This window comes from Parasteatoda tepidariorum, chromosome 6 (genome assembly GCF_043381705.1).
Source record: "Parasteatoda tepidariorum isolate YZ-2023 chromosome 6, CAS_Ptep_4.0, whole genome shotgun sequence".
NCBI classification, from domain to species: Eukaryota; Metazoa; Arthropoda; class Arachnida; order Araneae; family Theridiidae; genus Parasteatoda; species Parasteatoda tepidariorum.
In genome coordinates this window covers 45,574,382-45,592,719 of record NC_092209.1, presented here as the reverse complement: position 1 = coordinate 45,592,719, position 18,338 = coordinate 45,574,382, and the positions used below count along the sequence as shown (strand labels likewise).

General features: G+C 28.7%; 1 protein-coding gene across 1 annotated transcript in view; it reads left to right on the top strand.

The window, feature by feature from the left end:
• The window catches only part of LOC107443462 (misexpression suppressor of ras 6), a 203,971-nt gene that overhangs the window by 183,214 nt on the left and 2,419 nt on the right, over positions 1-18,338 (top strand). Inside the window, exon 5 of the mRNA XM_071181775.1 lies at positions 14,102-14,305. Within this exon, the coding sequence (XP_071037876.1) occupies positions 14,102-14,305 (204 nt within the window). The remainder of the gene's footprint in view (positions 1-14,101; positions 14,306-18,338) is intronic.

Below are 18,338 nucleotides of genomic sequence, written 5' to 3'. Positions count from 1 at the left end.
ATGAAAGTTTCAGTTTTAATAATAATACCAAATGTTATTTCAATGAAAATTTTTCGCTATTTTTTAAATAACAAAAAGCTGTATCTATAACAATTTAAATATTACTGAGCAATATTATCTGCTATATTTTCAATGAAACCTCCGCTTCATTCTATTCGATGTTACTACTTAGTAGAACGATGTACTACAAGAGCTTCAGTTTTGAATGAACTCTAATGCTAATTGAGCAATTTTAATAATATCTTTACAAGCGGAGTTACTTTACAATCATTCAAGTTTTATTTTTCCCGAATCACTCCTAAAATTCCAGAATATTATCCGGAGTTCAGTCACCCGTGTTACCTTATACATGTGCTTTAGACAACCTTATATTCCACCAACATTTAATCTTTTGCATAGCAAAAGGGTTATCAGCACTTAAACATTACGATGCTCAGAGATTGGTTAATGCCCAGTCTGTTATGCTGGTTTAGTCCACGCCCCTTTATGTTTTCTTCTCGGAGCTGCACCGGCGCATTACCCTTTCGAAATATACTCTGATAATTCTGGTTACCAAGGCAACGGGATGAGGGACGGCCACGCCCGCCGAATCCCTTTTCCTCCGTTGTCATAGCAACCACAGGAGCTGTTTTCCGGTGGGAGCAAAGGGTTAAAACTTTGGAGTTGAGATTATTATGATCCATGGAGTTTCCTTTCGTACCATTATCATTGTTTCGAAATGTTGCTATTCTAGATTTCGAACAAACTGTGTGGTTTTACTCCCTTTGATTTCGCAATTCTCTCTCTTTATTAAATTTGAGCGAAAGTATTTAGAGAAAGGAATTTAGGCATGATGTTTATTCTTTTAAAGCTTTAACATGTAGATTTTCAGAGCTTTTGATGTTTCGAGAATGAGTTTGTGACATGCAGTTCAAAATACGTTCTGTTTTCATTTAATTTGATTTGGTTATTTAAAAAATTCGCTTCGTCTTTATTTACTTTTATTCTATGCAGGTTTATGTGGCGAAAGTTGAATCATTTTCTTCCTGAATAGGAGCTCCATTAATAATACGTTAGCGTTGAGTTTATTTAATGAAGTATGAGCTAAGTTTAAGTATAATTAAGTATAAGTTGAATCCTTTCTGTCCAAGGGAGATGCTCAATAATACACTTTATAGTTATATTACTGCCATGTTTACTATATAAATAAATATAAGTTGAATAACTATAGTTGGATATGAGTTGAACATATTTTACACTGATGGAAAACTTTATTAATTTCTCTTTAATATCAGTTTATTACTTCGTTTATTAAAGGTGTAAATACGTTTAAGTTGAATGAGTAAAATTGATGATATACATTTTTTTAATGCAAATGATTCTTAAAATAGACGCTTTAGCATTACATTTCTGCCATGTTTTTTTTAATACATAAATAAGTATAAGTTAAAACCCTTTTTCTGAAGGGGGACCTTAATACACTTAGGTGTTAGATTACAAACCTTTTTGTTAAATTTATAAATAAGCATGAGTTGAATGAGCATAGTTCTGTATAAGTTGAATCCCATTTTATCTGAAGGCGACTCTTAATAATAACATTTTATTGTTACATTATTGCCTTGTTTACTATATGTATGAATAAGTATGAGTTGTTTAATTATAGTTGAGTACAAGTTGAATCCCTTTCTGTTTTAATAGGAGACTTTATAACGACAGTTTATTGTTAGATAGCTACTCTGCTTATAAAAGGCATAAAAAAAACTATTAGTTTTATAAGTATAGTTGAGTACCGCTTGAATCGATTTCTTTCAGAGTTGGAACTTTAAAAAGGACACTTCCGTGTTTTATTGTTACAATCTTCATTATATGCATTGAAAAGAATAAAATGAATTAATATATTTGAGTGTAACATGAATCCTTTTCTGTCTCACAGGAAACTTTAATTTAGGGTTAGATTATTGCCATATTTATCAAATGTTACTTGTTAACTTGTTTACTTGTTAAGTATAAGTTGAATAAATATAGTTGAATGCAAGTTAAATCAGTTTCTTTCCAAAGGAGACCCATAATAAGGACACTTTATTGCTGTATTACTGCTATGTTTAATACGTGTTTAAATAAGTGTAAGTTGAATATTTATAAAGTGCAGCTTTGTACCTTTCTACATTAAGGGAACAGTAATTAATAATATTTTAGCATTTGATTATGGCCATGTTTGAAATTAAATATATACATTTATGATTCCCCTATCAATGACCAACATGACTCACACAAAAGTTTGGGATGACTTTCTATATAATGTGTAATAAAATTAGAAAGTGGAGAGCAACATAATGTTCATGCGTTTTCCTCATCATTTTTTATGGCTATATTGTTTCATTTCTAAAGTTGCCGTAATTATCGTTATTATTTTTTTTAATTTTCGGTATTTTATTTTCAACTTGTTAACTATTCATAATACTTTAAATGAAGTTTTAAGAAGAGTGGAAACTGAGAAATTCTAAATAAATTATCAGTGTATTTTTAGGTTAGAAATTATAACGTTAACGTAATTTAAAATTTGTAAAACGTTTTTTATATCTTCGCACGTCTATGTTAAAAATGGCTTATATGAGAGCTTATATGAATTTTGCTCTTAAACTTTTAGGAAAACTTTCGCATATGTGAATAAATACAGTTGAAAATTTTAGAACTATTTTGTGAAAGGAGGATTATTATATACCCTACCTGAACATTTTATACAATGCCTTGACATTGTATACAATGACAAATGTATTTTAGGTAGAAGGTGTAGTATGAGAATCCATTACAACGTTACAGTGTATTGTTTCTTTGCTTATCTTTCCTTTTTTTACTTAATATATTTTTAAATATTACTAAATTGATTCGGAATTGGCATTTTTTTTCATCCAATAAATCAATTGTTTATGAAACACAAATTTTACTTTTTCCATATTCATTGGTTATCATTAATAATATCATCTAAGGAAAAAATTGTCTAGAAAATGCTGGACGATCGTCCTTATATTTAGAAATACATAAGTGAAGGGATTATCAGGGAAATGTATACCAGACAATGTTACCTTGAAAAATACTGGATTATTTCCTACACACCTTTGCCATGCAATAGTCCTGATAAATCTAGTTTTTATCAATAATACAGGGAGATTTTTAAAAATTAATATCTTTCTTACAAAAAATAAATTGAAAAATGATTAATTAACTAATGATGATTAGTAAGCTAATGATAATTAATTAACTAATGTTGATTCGTGATTAATTTAATAACTTAATGAACTAAATATGATACAATTAACTTTATTTTAGTTTCTTGAAATTATGATTGTGGTTGAATTGTTCATGACGAAAAGCTTATATTTGAAAATTACCGATACCATATCAATTGTGAATCATGTTGCTTTATAAATAAATTTTAAATCTCTAAAACAATCCTTTCCTAAGTATACTAGCAAAAATGAATAATAATTGACTTATAATTTTTATTTTATGTTTGTTTTGATTTATTGTTTTGAATGTCAGCTGCTTATCTTTCGAATTGTCCTTCATTGTCATGCTCAATTTCTTTTGTAATCTCTTAAACTTAATAATCCACTCGGATGTGGTTTTACAGTTGACTATGTCATTTCCTGTTGTTCGAAACGACATATTCATACCTAATATCTCACTTACAAGAAATCATCTTTTTGCAATGCGTGTATGTTGCCAAAATATGCCAATAATTATATTTATAAACAAAAAATAATAAAAAATAAATAAAAAGTAATTGAATAAAATAATCTGTGGGTATGGGCAGACAAAACCTAATCGATGTTTGATTGATTCCTTTGGCGATAAAAATCCTCAAATCGTAATCCGAAATATTATGAAACTGATTTCTTAAAATTCTAAACAATGATAAATTATTTTTTCAGCAAATCTAACTTTTATACCGGAACATGTTACGGAACAAAAAATTTGTTATAGCGTAATATTTACAGTAATAATTACTTTAAAACCACTGAATCACTCGAATTAAATAAGTATTACTGTACAAATTACCGTAAGTTTTACAGAAATAGTTACCATAAAACCACTGAATCACTCGAACTAAATAAGTATTACTGTAATAAGTAATAACTACCGTAAAACCACTGAAACACTCGAATTAAATAATTGTTACTGTAAAAGTTACGGTATAATACTTGATGGCGAAAATGGATTTCACGGTAAAATCTCTCTTACGGATTATGCATCCAAAGTGTCGGCATTTCATACTGTAATTTGATTCGGAATGGATTAAAGTGTTGTCAAAGTCAATAAATTGCTATATTTTAATGCTTTAGACAAAGAAGTAAGGACATGAGAAAGAGTTAATTAAATTTTTTCTGCAATGAATTGTGCGTCGCTTTGGTAACCGTTGCTATGATGACCGTTCAATGTGAAAATAAATAATGATATTGTGAGCGATACTTCGATACTAAAACAAATGTTTGTTAAAATTTGTCAGACTTAATTTTATAGTTTTTATTTGGCAGTGCATTTGATGGTAATTATAAAATGCTTGTAAAATAGCACCATCATTTGGTATTGCTTTTTAATTAATCAGATCAGCGCCCGCCTCCCAATGAGATGACCCAGGTTCGAATCTCAGCGACGACTGGTTGATATGAGTGCTGCTCCTGGCTCGTACCTACCACAGTGGTGACGTAATAATATCTTCAGTGGTTGACGGAAGAGTTAGAATCTTCTTACCATCAGGCTAACCCCCCTCTATGGGCTAACCTTTCGATAGTTTCGCTATTTTACTCCACGAAAGTTAGTTTGCTCCAATACTTGATACAGACGTTCTGATGTCTTCTGGGTTGGGTTCAAAATTATAAGGTTACGTTACAGAATTGAACACTGATGGTCGTAAACCCGAAATTGGGTTAACTGTTCAACGCCGGTTATTAAAATAAAATAAAAAGAGATTACGAATTATTGTTATCACACTAACTTCAAAATATAATCAATATAACCATCGGGCTAACCCACCTCTATGGCTAACCTTTCGATAGTTTCGCTATTTTACTCCACGAAAGTTAGTTTGCTCCAATACTTGATACAGACGTTCTCATGTCTTCTGGGTTGGGTTCAAAATTATAAGGTTACGTTGCAGAATTGAACACTGATGGTCGTAAACCCGAAATTGGGTTGACTGTTCAACGCCGGTTATTAAAATAAAATAAAAAGGGAATATGAATTATTGTTATCACACTAACTTCAAAATATAATCAATATAACCATCGGGCTAACTCACCTCTACAGGCCAACCTTTCGATAGTTTCGCTATTTTACTCCACGAAATTTAGTTTGCTCCAATACTTGATACAGACGTTCTCATGTCTTCTGAGTTGGGTTCAAAACTATATGATTACGTTACAGAATTGATCACTGATGGTTGTAAACCCGAATTTGGGTTGACTATTCAACGCCGGTTATTAAAATAAAATAAAAAGGGAATATGAATTATTGTTATTACACTAACTTCAAAATATAATCAATATAACCATCGGGCTAACCCACCTCTATAGGCTAACCTTTCGAGAGTTTCGCTATTTTACTCCACGAAATTTAGTTTGCTGCAATACTTGATACAGAAGTTCTCATGTCTTCTGAGTTGGGTTCAAAACTATATGGTTACGTTACAGAATTGAACACTGATGGTCGTAAACCCGAAATTGGGTTGACTGTTCAACGCCGGTTATTAAAATAAAATAAAAAGGGAATATGAATTATTGTTATCACACTAACTTCAAAATATAATCAATATAACCATCGGGCTAACCCACCTCTANACGATAAACCTATGCTTAAACATCTATGACCTATGAATAACCATCAATATACATGACACATATGAATCATTTTATAACGATCGTACTTTTATGATAAATCTCGCATGCTTACTATGACCACAAATATATACCTAAGTATATTTTACGTTTATATGACGATAAACCTATGCTTAAACATCTATGACCTATGAATAACCATCAATATACATGACACATATGAATCATTTTATAACGATCGTACTTTTATGATAAATCTCGCATGCTTACTATGACCACAAATATATACCTAAGTATATTTTACGTTTATATGACGATAAACCTATGCTTAAACATCTATGACCTATGAATAACCATCAATATACATGACACATATGAATCATTTTATAACGATCGTACTTTTATGATAAATCTCGCATGCTTACTATGACCACAAATATATACCTAAGTATATTTTACGTTTATATGACGATAAACCTATGCTTAAACATCTATGACCTATGAATAACCATCAATATACATGACACATATGAATCATTTTATAACGATCGTACTTTTATGATAAATCTCGCATGCTTACTATGACCACAAATATATACCTAAGTATATTTTACGTTTATATGACGATAAACCTATGCTTAAACATCTATGACCTATGAATAACCATCAATATACATGACACATATGAATCATTTTATAACGATCGTACTTTTATGATAAATCTCGCATGCTTACTATGACCACAAATATATACCTAAGTATATTTTACGTTTATATGACGATAAACCTATGCTTAAACATCTATGACCTATGAATAACCATCAATATACATGACACATATGAATCATTTTATAACGATCGTACTTTTATGATAAATCTCGCATGCTTACTATGACCACAAATATATACCTAAGTATATTTTACGTTTATATGACGATAAACCTATGCTTAAACATCTATGACCTATGAATAACCATCAATATACATGACACATATGAATCATTTTATAACGATCGTACTTTTATGATAAATCTCGCATGCTTACTATGACCACAAATATATACCTAAGTATATTTTACGTTTATATGACGATAAACCTATGCTTAAACATCTATGACCTATGAATAACCATCAATATACATGACACATATGAATCATTTTATAACGATCGTACTTTTATGATAAATCTCGCATGCTTACTATGACCACAAATATATACCTAAGTATATTTTACGTTTATATGACGATAAACCTATGCTTAAACATCTATGACCTATGAATAACCATCAATATACATGACACATATGAATCATTTTATAACGATCGTACTTTTATGATAAATCTCGCATGCTTACTATGACCACAAATATATACCTAAGTATATTTTACGTTTATATGACGATAAACCTATGCTTAAACATCTATGACCTATGAATAACCATCAATATACATGACACATATGAATCATTTTATAACGATCGTACTTTTATGATAAATCTCGCATGCTTACTATGACCACAAATATATACCTAAGTATATTTTACGTTTATATGACGATAAACCTATGCTTAAACATCTATGACCTATGAATAACCATCAATATACATGACACATATGAATCATTTTATAACGATCGTACTTTTATGATAAATCTCGCATGCTTACTATGACCACAAATATATACCTAAGTATATTTTACGTTTATATGACGATAAACCTATGCTTAAACATCTATGACCTATGAATAACCATCAATATACATGACACATATGAATCATTTTATAACGATCGTACTTTTATGATAAATCTCGCATGCTTACTATGACCACAAATATATACCTAAGTATATTTTACGTTTATATGACGATAAACCTATGCTTAAACATCTATGACCTATGAATAACCATCAATATACATGACACATATGAATCATTTTATAACGATCGTACTTTTATGATAAATCTCGCATGCTTACTATGACCACAAATATATACCTAAGTATATTTTACGTTTATATGACGATAAACCTATGCTTAAACATCTATGACCTATGAATAACCATCAATATACATGACACATATGAATCATTTTATAACGATCGTACTTTTATGATAAATCTCGCATGCTTACTATGACCACAAATATATACCTAAGTATATTTTACGTTTATATGACGATAAACCTATGCTTAAACATCTATGACCTATGAATAACCATCAATATACATGACACATATGAATCATTTTATAACGATCGTACTTTTATGATAAATCTCGCATGCTTACTATGACCACAAATATATACCTAAGTATATTTTACGTTTATATGACGATAAACCTATGCTTAAACATCTATGACCTATGAATAACCATCAATATACATGACACATATGAATCATTTTATAACGATCGTACTTTTATGATAAATCTCGCATGCTTACTATGACCACAAATATATACCTAAGTATATTTTACGTTTATATGACGATAAACCTATGCTTAAACATCTATGACCTATGAATAACCATCAATATACATGACACATATGAATCATTTTATAACGATCGTACTTTTATGATAAATCTCGCATGCTTACTATGACCACAAATATATACCTAAGTATATTTTACGTTTATATGACGATAAACCTATGCTTAAACATCTATGACCTATGAATAACCATCAATATACATGACACATATGAATCATTTTATAACGATCGTACTTTTATGATAAATCTCGCATGCTTACTATGACCACAAATATATACCTAAGTATATTTTACGTTTATATGACGATAAACCTATGCTTAAACATCTATGACCTATGAATAACCATCAATATACATGACACATATGAATCATTTTATAACGATCGTACTTTTATGATAAATCTCGCATGCTTACTATGACCACAAATATATACCTAAGTATATTTTACGTTTATATGACGATAAACCTATGCTTAAACATCTATGACCTATGAATAACCATCAATATACATGACACATATGAATCATTTTATAACGATCGTACTTTTATGATAAATCTCGCATGCTTACTATGACCACAAATATATACCTAAGTATATTTTACGTTTATATGACGATAAACCTATGCTTAAACATCTATGACCTATGAATAACCATCAATATACATGACACATATGAATCATTTTATAACGATCGTACTTTTATGATAAATCTCGCATGCTTACTATGACCACAAATATATACCTAAGTATATTTTACGTTTATATGACGATAAACCTATGCTTAAACATCTATGACCTATGAATAACCATCAATATACATGACACATATGAATCATTTTATAACGATCGTACTTTTATGATAAATCTCGCATGCTTACTATGACCACAAATATATACCTAAGTATATTTTACGTTTATATGACGATAAACCTATGCTTAAACATCTATGACCTATGAATAACCATCAATATACATGACACATATGAATCATTTTATAACGATCGTACTTTTATGATAAATCTCGCATGCTTACTATGACCACAAATATATACCTAAGTATATTTTACGTTTATATGACGATAAACCTATGCTTAAACATCTATGACCTATGAATAACCATCAATATACATGACACATATGAATCATTTTATAACGATCGTACTTTTATGATAAATCTCGCATGCTTACTATGACCACAAATATATACCTAAGTATATTTTACGTTTATATGACGATAAACCTATGCTTAAACATCTATGACCTATGAATAACCATCAATATACATGACACATATGAATCATTTTATAACGATCGTACTTTTATGATAAATCTCGCATGCTTACTATGACCACAAATATATACCTAAGTATATTTTACGTTTATATGACGATAAACCTATGCTTAAACATCTATGACCTATGAATAACCATCAATATACATGACACATATGAATCATTTTATAACGATCGTACTTTTATGATAAATCTCGCATGCTTACTATGACCACAAATATATACCTAAGTATATTTTACGTTTATATGACGATAAACCTATGCTTAAACATCTATGACCTATGAATAACCATCACTATACATGACATATATGAATCATTTTATAACGATCGTATTTTTATGATAAATCTCGTATGCTTACTATGACCATAAATATATACCTAAGTATATTTTACGTTTATATGACGATAAACCTATACTTAAACATCTATGACCTACGAATGACCATCACTATACATGACACATATGAATCATTTTATAACGATCGTATTTTTATGATAAATCTCGTATGCTTACTATGACCATGAATATTTACCTAAGTATATTTTACGTTTATATGACGATAAACCTATGCTTAAACATCGATGACCTATGATTGGCCATCACTATACATGACACATATGAATCATTTTATAATGATCGTATTTTTATGATAAATCTCGTATGCTTACTATGACCATAAATATATACCTAAGTATATTTTACGTTTATATGACGACAAACCTATGCTTAAACATCTATGACCTACGAATGACCATCACTATACATGACACATATGAATCATTTTATTTCGATCGTGTTTTTACGATAAGCCTCGTATGCCTACTATGACCATAAATATATGCTTAAATATATTTTACGTTTATTTGAAGATAAACCTATGCTTAAACATCTATGACCTCTGATGGTCATCACTATGCATGACACATATGAATCATTTTATTTCGATAGTATTTTTACGATAAATTTCGTATCCTTACATGACCATAAATATGTACTTAAATATATTTTATGTTTATATGACGATAAACCTATGCTTAAACATCTATGAACTATGATGGCCATCACTATACGTAAGACATAGGAATCATTTTATTTCTATCGTCATTTTACAATGAACCTCGTATGCCTACTATTACCATAAATACTTAAATATATTATACGTTTATATGATAGTAAGCTTATTCTTAAACATCTATGATATAAATGGACATTAATATACATGACATATGTGATTAATTTTATTTCAAACATATTTTTACAATGAACCTATAAATATAAGAAAAACAACCCTTTCTAAAAATCAAAAAATATTATCCGGAGAATAATTATGCAGTGAGAACAACAGTATAAACAATTACAAAATACAATTATACAATATAAACAGCTGGAATGATTAAAGAAGTATATGCGTAAAACCAATTTCTAGCAATTAACAAAAGGTACTCATAAAAATAGTATCATAAAAGTTAATTTTGTATTCAGTACTTTAAAATATCATATGTTAATATTCATTTGTATCATTTACACACTAAATTATCGTCTATAATATAATTTTTTAGATACTTAAGAGACCAAGAGAACAAATAATACAAAGAATGCAAGTAACAAAATAACAAAAATGTTTCTCAAAAAATAAAAATAATGCTTTTCTAAAAGGCTCTCATTAATCTATAAAAAATTTACAGTCACGCAGTTTTTGTTTCTTTACAAATGAATTAATTCAGAAAAATAAGTAAAAAGAAGAAGAAAAAAACTGTATTTAAAGAGAAATAAATTAAAAAAAGTATTTTAAAATATTTTAAAATTTTGATATTTGTTGTTCGGGTTATATTATGAAAATCTTGGTCTTCTTTTTAAATACAAATTTGTTTATATAGACCTACCTTTTTAACCTACCTTAAATTAGAGAAAGCAGAACTTGATTTTTAAATAACTATTCCTTAAATGATTTCATTAATATTACAAGGTATGTTGTTAATGTCTTTTACACTAGCTAGTTTTTTTTATATATTTGTTTCATGTGTTTAATTAATTCATTAGCTTTTAATTGTTTCATTTATTGATTTATTTTTGAGTCGATATTTACACTATAACCGAAAATTTTTATCACCTAGACAATTTTTGTCAATTGACTATAGGTACAACATACAATATATAAAATATTTATAAATATCATCTTCTCATCTCATCAGAATCTGAAATTTGTGTTCTTATTGTATGCATATTATTCTATTTTTGTTTGATACGTCAATTTTTAACATCCAACTGACCTTAAAATCATCACTCATTGCGTATTGTGCTAAAGCAGTTAAACAGTATGGTCCTTAATTAGCACATTTTATTTTATAATCGGTGCTGACCCAATTTCAACTATCAAAGTTCACCTCCATAACTTTGTAATTTCGAACCCAACCCAGAATACAAGGTAACTCCTGGATCAAGCATTAGGACAAATTCGCCTTCTCGGATAACTTTTGCTGTAACTAACCTGCATTTACGTTACGTGAAGAGGAAAATCATGAACACCTTCCACGGTTATCTCGAAGGCAAGGAGATTCTAACCCGTGATCTGTATACCATTGAGGATATTTTACATCAGTACATTGGTGGGTACGAGCCAAGAGCAGAATTCGTATCAACAAGCCATTGCTGGGATTCGAACCTGGGTCAACTTATTGTGAGGCGTATGCTCTATTCCCTGAGCCACCGCTGTTTTCTTTAGTTAGTTTAACTAAATGCTGAGCACGTTGAACAGCGATGATGCAATGAACAGGCATGGAGTTGTCCTTTTAAGAAAGATTCGATCTCAGCCCATCCAGCTTCAAATCGATGTACCAGCTAGTTTTGGAAGTAAAAACAGCTGTGATTAACCCAATTACGACCTATAGACAACTTTTTGAACACACATCTGCAATACACACTAACAAACCGATCCATTTAAGAGGTACACCAATTCATCTTGATAACTGTAAAGTTTTGATGTATGTGTTATTGACCTTTGAAGCAATCTTTTGTAATCGATCTGTTTCACGCATATTAAGCGGACTTTTGCTCTCAAGTACTGAATTTCAGCTAAGTTTGACTCCTTTTCTATGCTGTGACCCCTGTGACACTCTGGACTTTGAATTTTAACGCGCTTCTTTAGAGGATATGAGAAACGCTATTCTCTGATATGTTTTTTTCTTCTTTCTACTCAATTTACTATCACCAATTAAGAGATGACCTCACTGAAAACAACCTGACTGAGTGCTATCTCGTGATTGCACAACAGTAATAAAAATTAAATATCTCCCACCCCCAATAAATGAAAGGAGAATTTTCGTTTCTCTCAGAATGAAAGTAGAGAATAAACAAGTAAATGAAAAATGAATAAATGTATTTTGGTACAACCTCACATGGACTATGCATTGCCAAACGCAATTTCTGAAATAGAAACATCATTTTCGTGAGGGGAGGAGGAACTGTAAAATTGCTCTTACATTTGTGCGGAAAAAAAAGGTAAAAATCTTTAAAGACTTTAATTTATGGTACACACTCAACAGAATCAATTGTCATGTTGTTCCTCCATTCGTTCAGAAACGAAGTCTTAATTAAAAGTAATTTTTAGCTTGTGCTCAGCGTTGGTATTTAAAAACCTTTCAGGAAATACAATGGAAATAGTTTCAAGAAGGAAGTTCAAAGTTCAAAATTAACTTTTTTTTTAAAAAATAATTTAAAAATATTCTTTTTTTAAAAAAATAAAAATTAAGAAATTTTTATTTAAAATTAATTAACAAACAAGTTATCTAAAAAAAAAAGGTTGTTTTATTTTTACATACTCTGAATTTCTTTTATTAACGCTGCTTAAAATTTGTTTTCATTCGGAGAAATTTTCTTACACCTAATTGTATACCCACTGTAATGAATTCCAAATCAAATTCCGGTAAAAAGTTGCGACACTCAGTGCCGGTACTTTTTACCGTAAAATCCATTTCTACCAACATGTTAAGGAACAAAAAATCTTATGTACCGTAATTTTTACAGTAATAATTACAGTAAAATATCTGAATCACTCAAAATTAAAATTACGATTTTATGGTAAAATGGTAAAAATAGATTTTATGGATCCATTTTTAGAAAATATATAAAACAAGAAACGAAAATATTGCTCAAACCAATGGAAATAATGAAATTCCGAAATCATTTGAATGTCGAAAAGAATTATTTTATTTGTGTGTATTATTCTAAACACACTTAAGGCGATATTACTTAATTCTAACGATTCTTTATCATTTTCTAAATAAACATTTAAACTTCACATTGAAAAAAATTAGTTTCTTCATTTTCACAATTGTAATAGTTTAAACATGGTAATAAGAAAACGATTCCCAAAATAAATATTTATGAAATCGTTAGTTAAAAAATTTCACATCTTAACGTTATTTTTTCATGTGTATTAATTATTGTATTAAATTTTTAAGTCTTACATACATTCATAAAACTAATTTTTGCTCATTTTCAGATTATCGGAGGTTCAACCACTTTTAGATACGTTCCCAGATGGACGTCCTCCGGATCCGGACATTCTCAATGACGCTGGTTGTACCTGTGATGATTGTGATTTACCTCATCATGTCTCTTCAAAGGAAGAGGTGCGCCATCTAGTGAACGTTACAAAAGAATTTTTACTTTATCTTCCCAAACCAGCCATAATTACAATAGCCAGGTGAGTATATAACTAAGATTCACAGATTAAAAAAAATAAAATAAAATATTAATTATTCCTAATTATCAAGTACTGTAAGTCATTTTGCTCACGCTATTTTGAAAATTAAAATAATTTAAGGGGTAGGATAAAGATTGCCTTAAAATTTTAATAAACTAAATATAGTTTTAGTTGCAAGGTTATTTAAATAAATAATAATATTAATTATTTTAGTAAGAGTCTGTAAAAAATACATAGTATACCAGTCACAATTATGATTTTTATAGTGCATATTTTTAGTATTATAGATCTGTTTAGTAAAAAATTACTTTTATATAAAAATTTTAAAGCAATTTAAATACTCTATTCAAAACTTGCCATTTTTACATTTAACATAAATTTTTTTTTAGAAAATAGGAATTTTGTTATGAAAAATCATACTTTAATTATCGACAATCTTTTTTTTTTATTATGAAGTATGATGAATCATCTTAATAATCTAGATATAAATCATATTTAATAGAGAAATCAAATTTTTGTTAAAAATTCTCAAGATTTTACTAGGATCTCACTTAATTTTTTTTAAATAATCATTCTTTTCTTCAGAATTATCATAGTTTTGTTATCAGCCCCTTAATTATAATAATAACCATCATATTTGATACTAAAAGTTCTAATTTTTTCAGAAACCATCTTAAATTATTAGGAACAATCAATTTTTCTGAAAAAATGAAATTTTTGTCAGAAACAATCATACATATTGTGAAAACTATTATAATTTAGTTAGAAGCAATCATATTGTGAAAGCTATTATAATTTTTTATGAGCAATCATATCTATTCTGAAAGCTATTATAATTTTGTTGGAAGCAATCAGACATTTTTCCAAATATCATAATTTGTCTGAAGAATCATACTTTTGTTAAGAACAATAAAAATTTTACGAAGACTACTAGATAATATATCAAAATTTTGTTTAGAAATTCTCAACTAGCTTTACCTTATATTTCTTATTAAAATCAATGCAAATTACAAGTTATAGATATTTCTTAAGATTTTCAATAGGTAATAAAATATCCTACATACTAACTCTCAGTACGTCATTGTAAAATGTTCTTTAAAAGCAAAATATCAAGAATATAACGGGTAAATAAGAACAATATATAATAATAATAAAACAATCATAATTGTTTTACTAATAATCACGGGAAAAATTTATTCTATCAAGAACAATTATAATCATGAGAAAGATTAAAATTCTGTTGAAAACAATCATAATTTTATTAAAAACGATCATAAAATTTGTTTCGAAAAATCTTATTTTTCCAGAAACAACTAAACGATTTGATAAAATCTGCCATAAGAACAATCATATTTCTTTCTAGTATCATACTTTTGTTAAGAACAATCATACTTTTGTTAAGAACAATCGTACTTTTGTTAAGAACAATCATACTTTAAGAACAATCATACTTTTGTTAAGAACAATCATACTTTTGTTAAGAACAATCATTCTTTTGCTAAGAACAATCATACTTTTATTAAGAACAATAATTCTTTTATTAAGAACAATCATATTTTTGTTAAGAACAATCATACTTTTGTTAAGAACAATCATACTTTTGTTAAGAACAATCATACTACTTTTGTTAAAAACAATCATACTTTTGTTAAGAGCAATCTCACTTTTAATAAGAACATTCATACTTATGTTTAGAACAGTTATACTATGTTAAGAACAGTCATATTCATGTTAAGAGCAATCATACTTATGTTAAGAACAGTCATAATAGTTCCTAACGAACATACCATGTACTTAGAAATCATAATTTTGTTCAGAAAAATCTTAATTAGTCTTACCTTATCAAAAACAAGTTCTCTGTCAATTCTTAATAATCTTCTAGATGGATCATTCAGGCTCATGGTTTCAAGTTCTAAAATACCGAACATAATAATTCACAGTACATCATTACAGAATGCTCTTTAAGACCAGAATATCATTGATAACGGGCTATCGGTCACTTAATTGGACACCTTAATCGGATATGTAGCTTTCAGACGGTTACAGATAAAGAGAACACCGCAAAGGGGTGGGCGAGGATCGACGTGAATTCGATTATTAATGAATTTTGATGGCATTATTATAGCGGAGGCAGGGGATGGACCTGGAAGAACCTTCCTAGTTAATTGACCGTTGATCCATGCCACGATGACCAGCGGTGGACAAAGAGCAAGTGGAGGAGGGCGTTGGTGGACATCGTGATCTGCTTTAATTAAGAATTAAGGCTTTCTGGTGAAATGATTTTGACGATGTTATGAACAAGCGATTAAATGACATGATGTTTGGCATTCTTAATGAATTACTAGTTTTGAATTACACAAATATCTAAAATGTAACTAAAAATTATACACAGCTAGATGGAAATAAGTAAGTAAAAAATGAACAATACGCATAATTAAGATTTTCTGTAGAAATATAATTGTTTTTTACATTTTTAAAAGAAGATTTTCTATTTTTTTGAAAAATTTTGTTCCTCTTTTGTTGACATTTGATTTGTTTTAATTTAATGACCTACGCAAGAGAGGTTTTTGTTCGTGGAAATGATGCCACTAAAAATGTAAAATGTTTGAGTCTGATAAGAAACAAGCAAAACAGAAAAATTGAATTTATGCTATAAGGTTTTATTTTTTATTAAGAAGGCAGTGATTAGAAATGCACACATACTCGTAATTCAAACTAATGTTATTTATAAAAAATAAATTAAAAAAGACTATATAGCTTTTCAATTAAGAAAAAAAAATTCTTTAATTTATTGTATGTAAATACCCATATCTACAAAGTCATTTCATTTAAATAATTTTAATTTAATGACCTACGCAAGTTAGGTTTTTGTTCACAGAAATCATGCCGCTAAAATTTAAAAAATTTTTGAGTTTGATGAGAAACAAACAAAATAAAATAAAAAAATGAATCCATAAAAATAAGGTATCTGTATAAAATGAGGTTTTACTTTTTATTAAGAAGGCAGTAATTAGAAATATATACATACTCGAAGCTCAAACTAGTGTTATTTATATATATATGCATAAAAAAAAGATTAGATAGCTTTTCAAATTTAAAAAAAAAAAATCTGAAAATACTCTTTAATTTATGATATCTAAATACCTATACTTCATACGTCATTTCATTTAAATAATTGTCATTTAATGGTCCAAACAATGGCGGTTTTTGTTCATAGAAATAATGCCACGAAAAACGCACAATGTTCAAGTTTGGTGTGATATAAAAAAATAAAAAAACACTGCATTGGGATTTCATTATTTAGTAAGAAGGCTGTAATTAGAAATGCACATTAACTCGAATTTCAAACTAGTCAATTCAGTAGAATCGGAGCTACTAACCCTTGAATACTGTCAGTTTAATTTTAACCGTACTGTATGCTCTTACAAAAGAAAGAGCAATAATTATTAGTGCAAGAAATGTTTCCATAAAGCTGTTTTATAAAAAAATTAAATAAACTATTTGACATAAAAAATATTAAGAATACTTATGATCAAAAATAGCAGTTTACTGTGCACACTAAACATTTTTTATTTACTAAATTATTGCTCTTTGCTTGGAAAAAGAGATAATTCGGCTAAACAGCTAAATTTCTGAATCATATTATTTAAAAATATCTACATTTTATTAATTATTTTTACCAAACCAGTTTAAGTTAAGTATTGTCTTAAATTAAATTAGACAGAAATCGTTCAACTCAGACAACTAAATAAATTAGACAGAATAGCTGAACTAGGATATGGCATAGTGTCTCTATTTAAAGAACCTTTGGAATCCTAAAGGTTAAAAACCTAAAGGACTCTTGTTTTGTCACCCAGATGGTTATTTGAAAAACTGTTATTAGAAGAAAAAACTGTTATTTGATTAAAAATTAATAAAATCGTTTTGTCAGTATTGTGGTCGGTGCGAGCTAATAGTAGAATTCACGTGACCAGTCAACTGTGGAATTCAAATCCGGGGGATCTTATTGGGTGCTCAGTCCCTTGAGCCACGG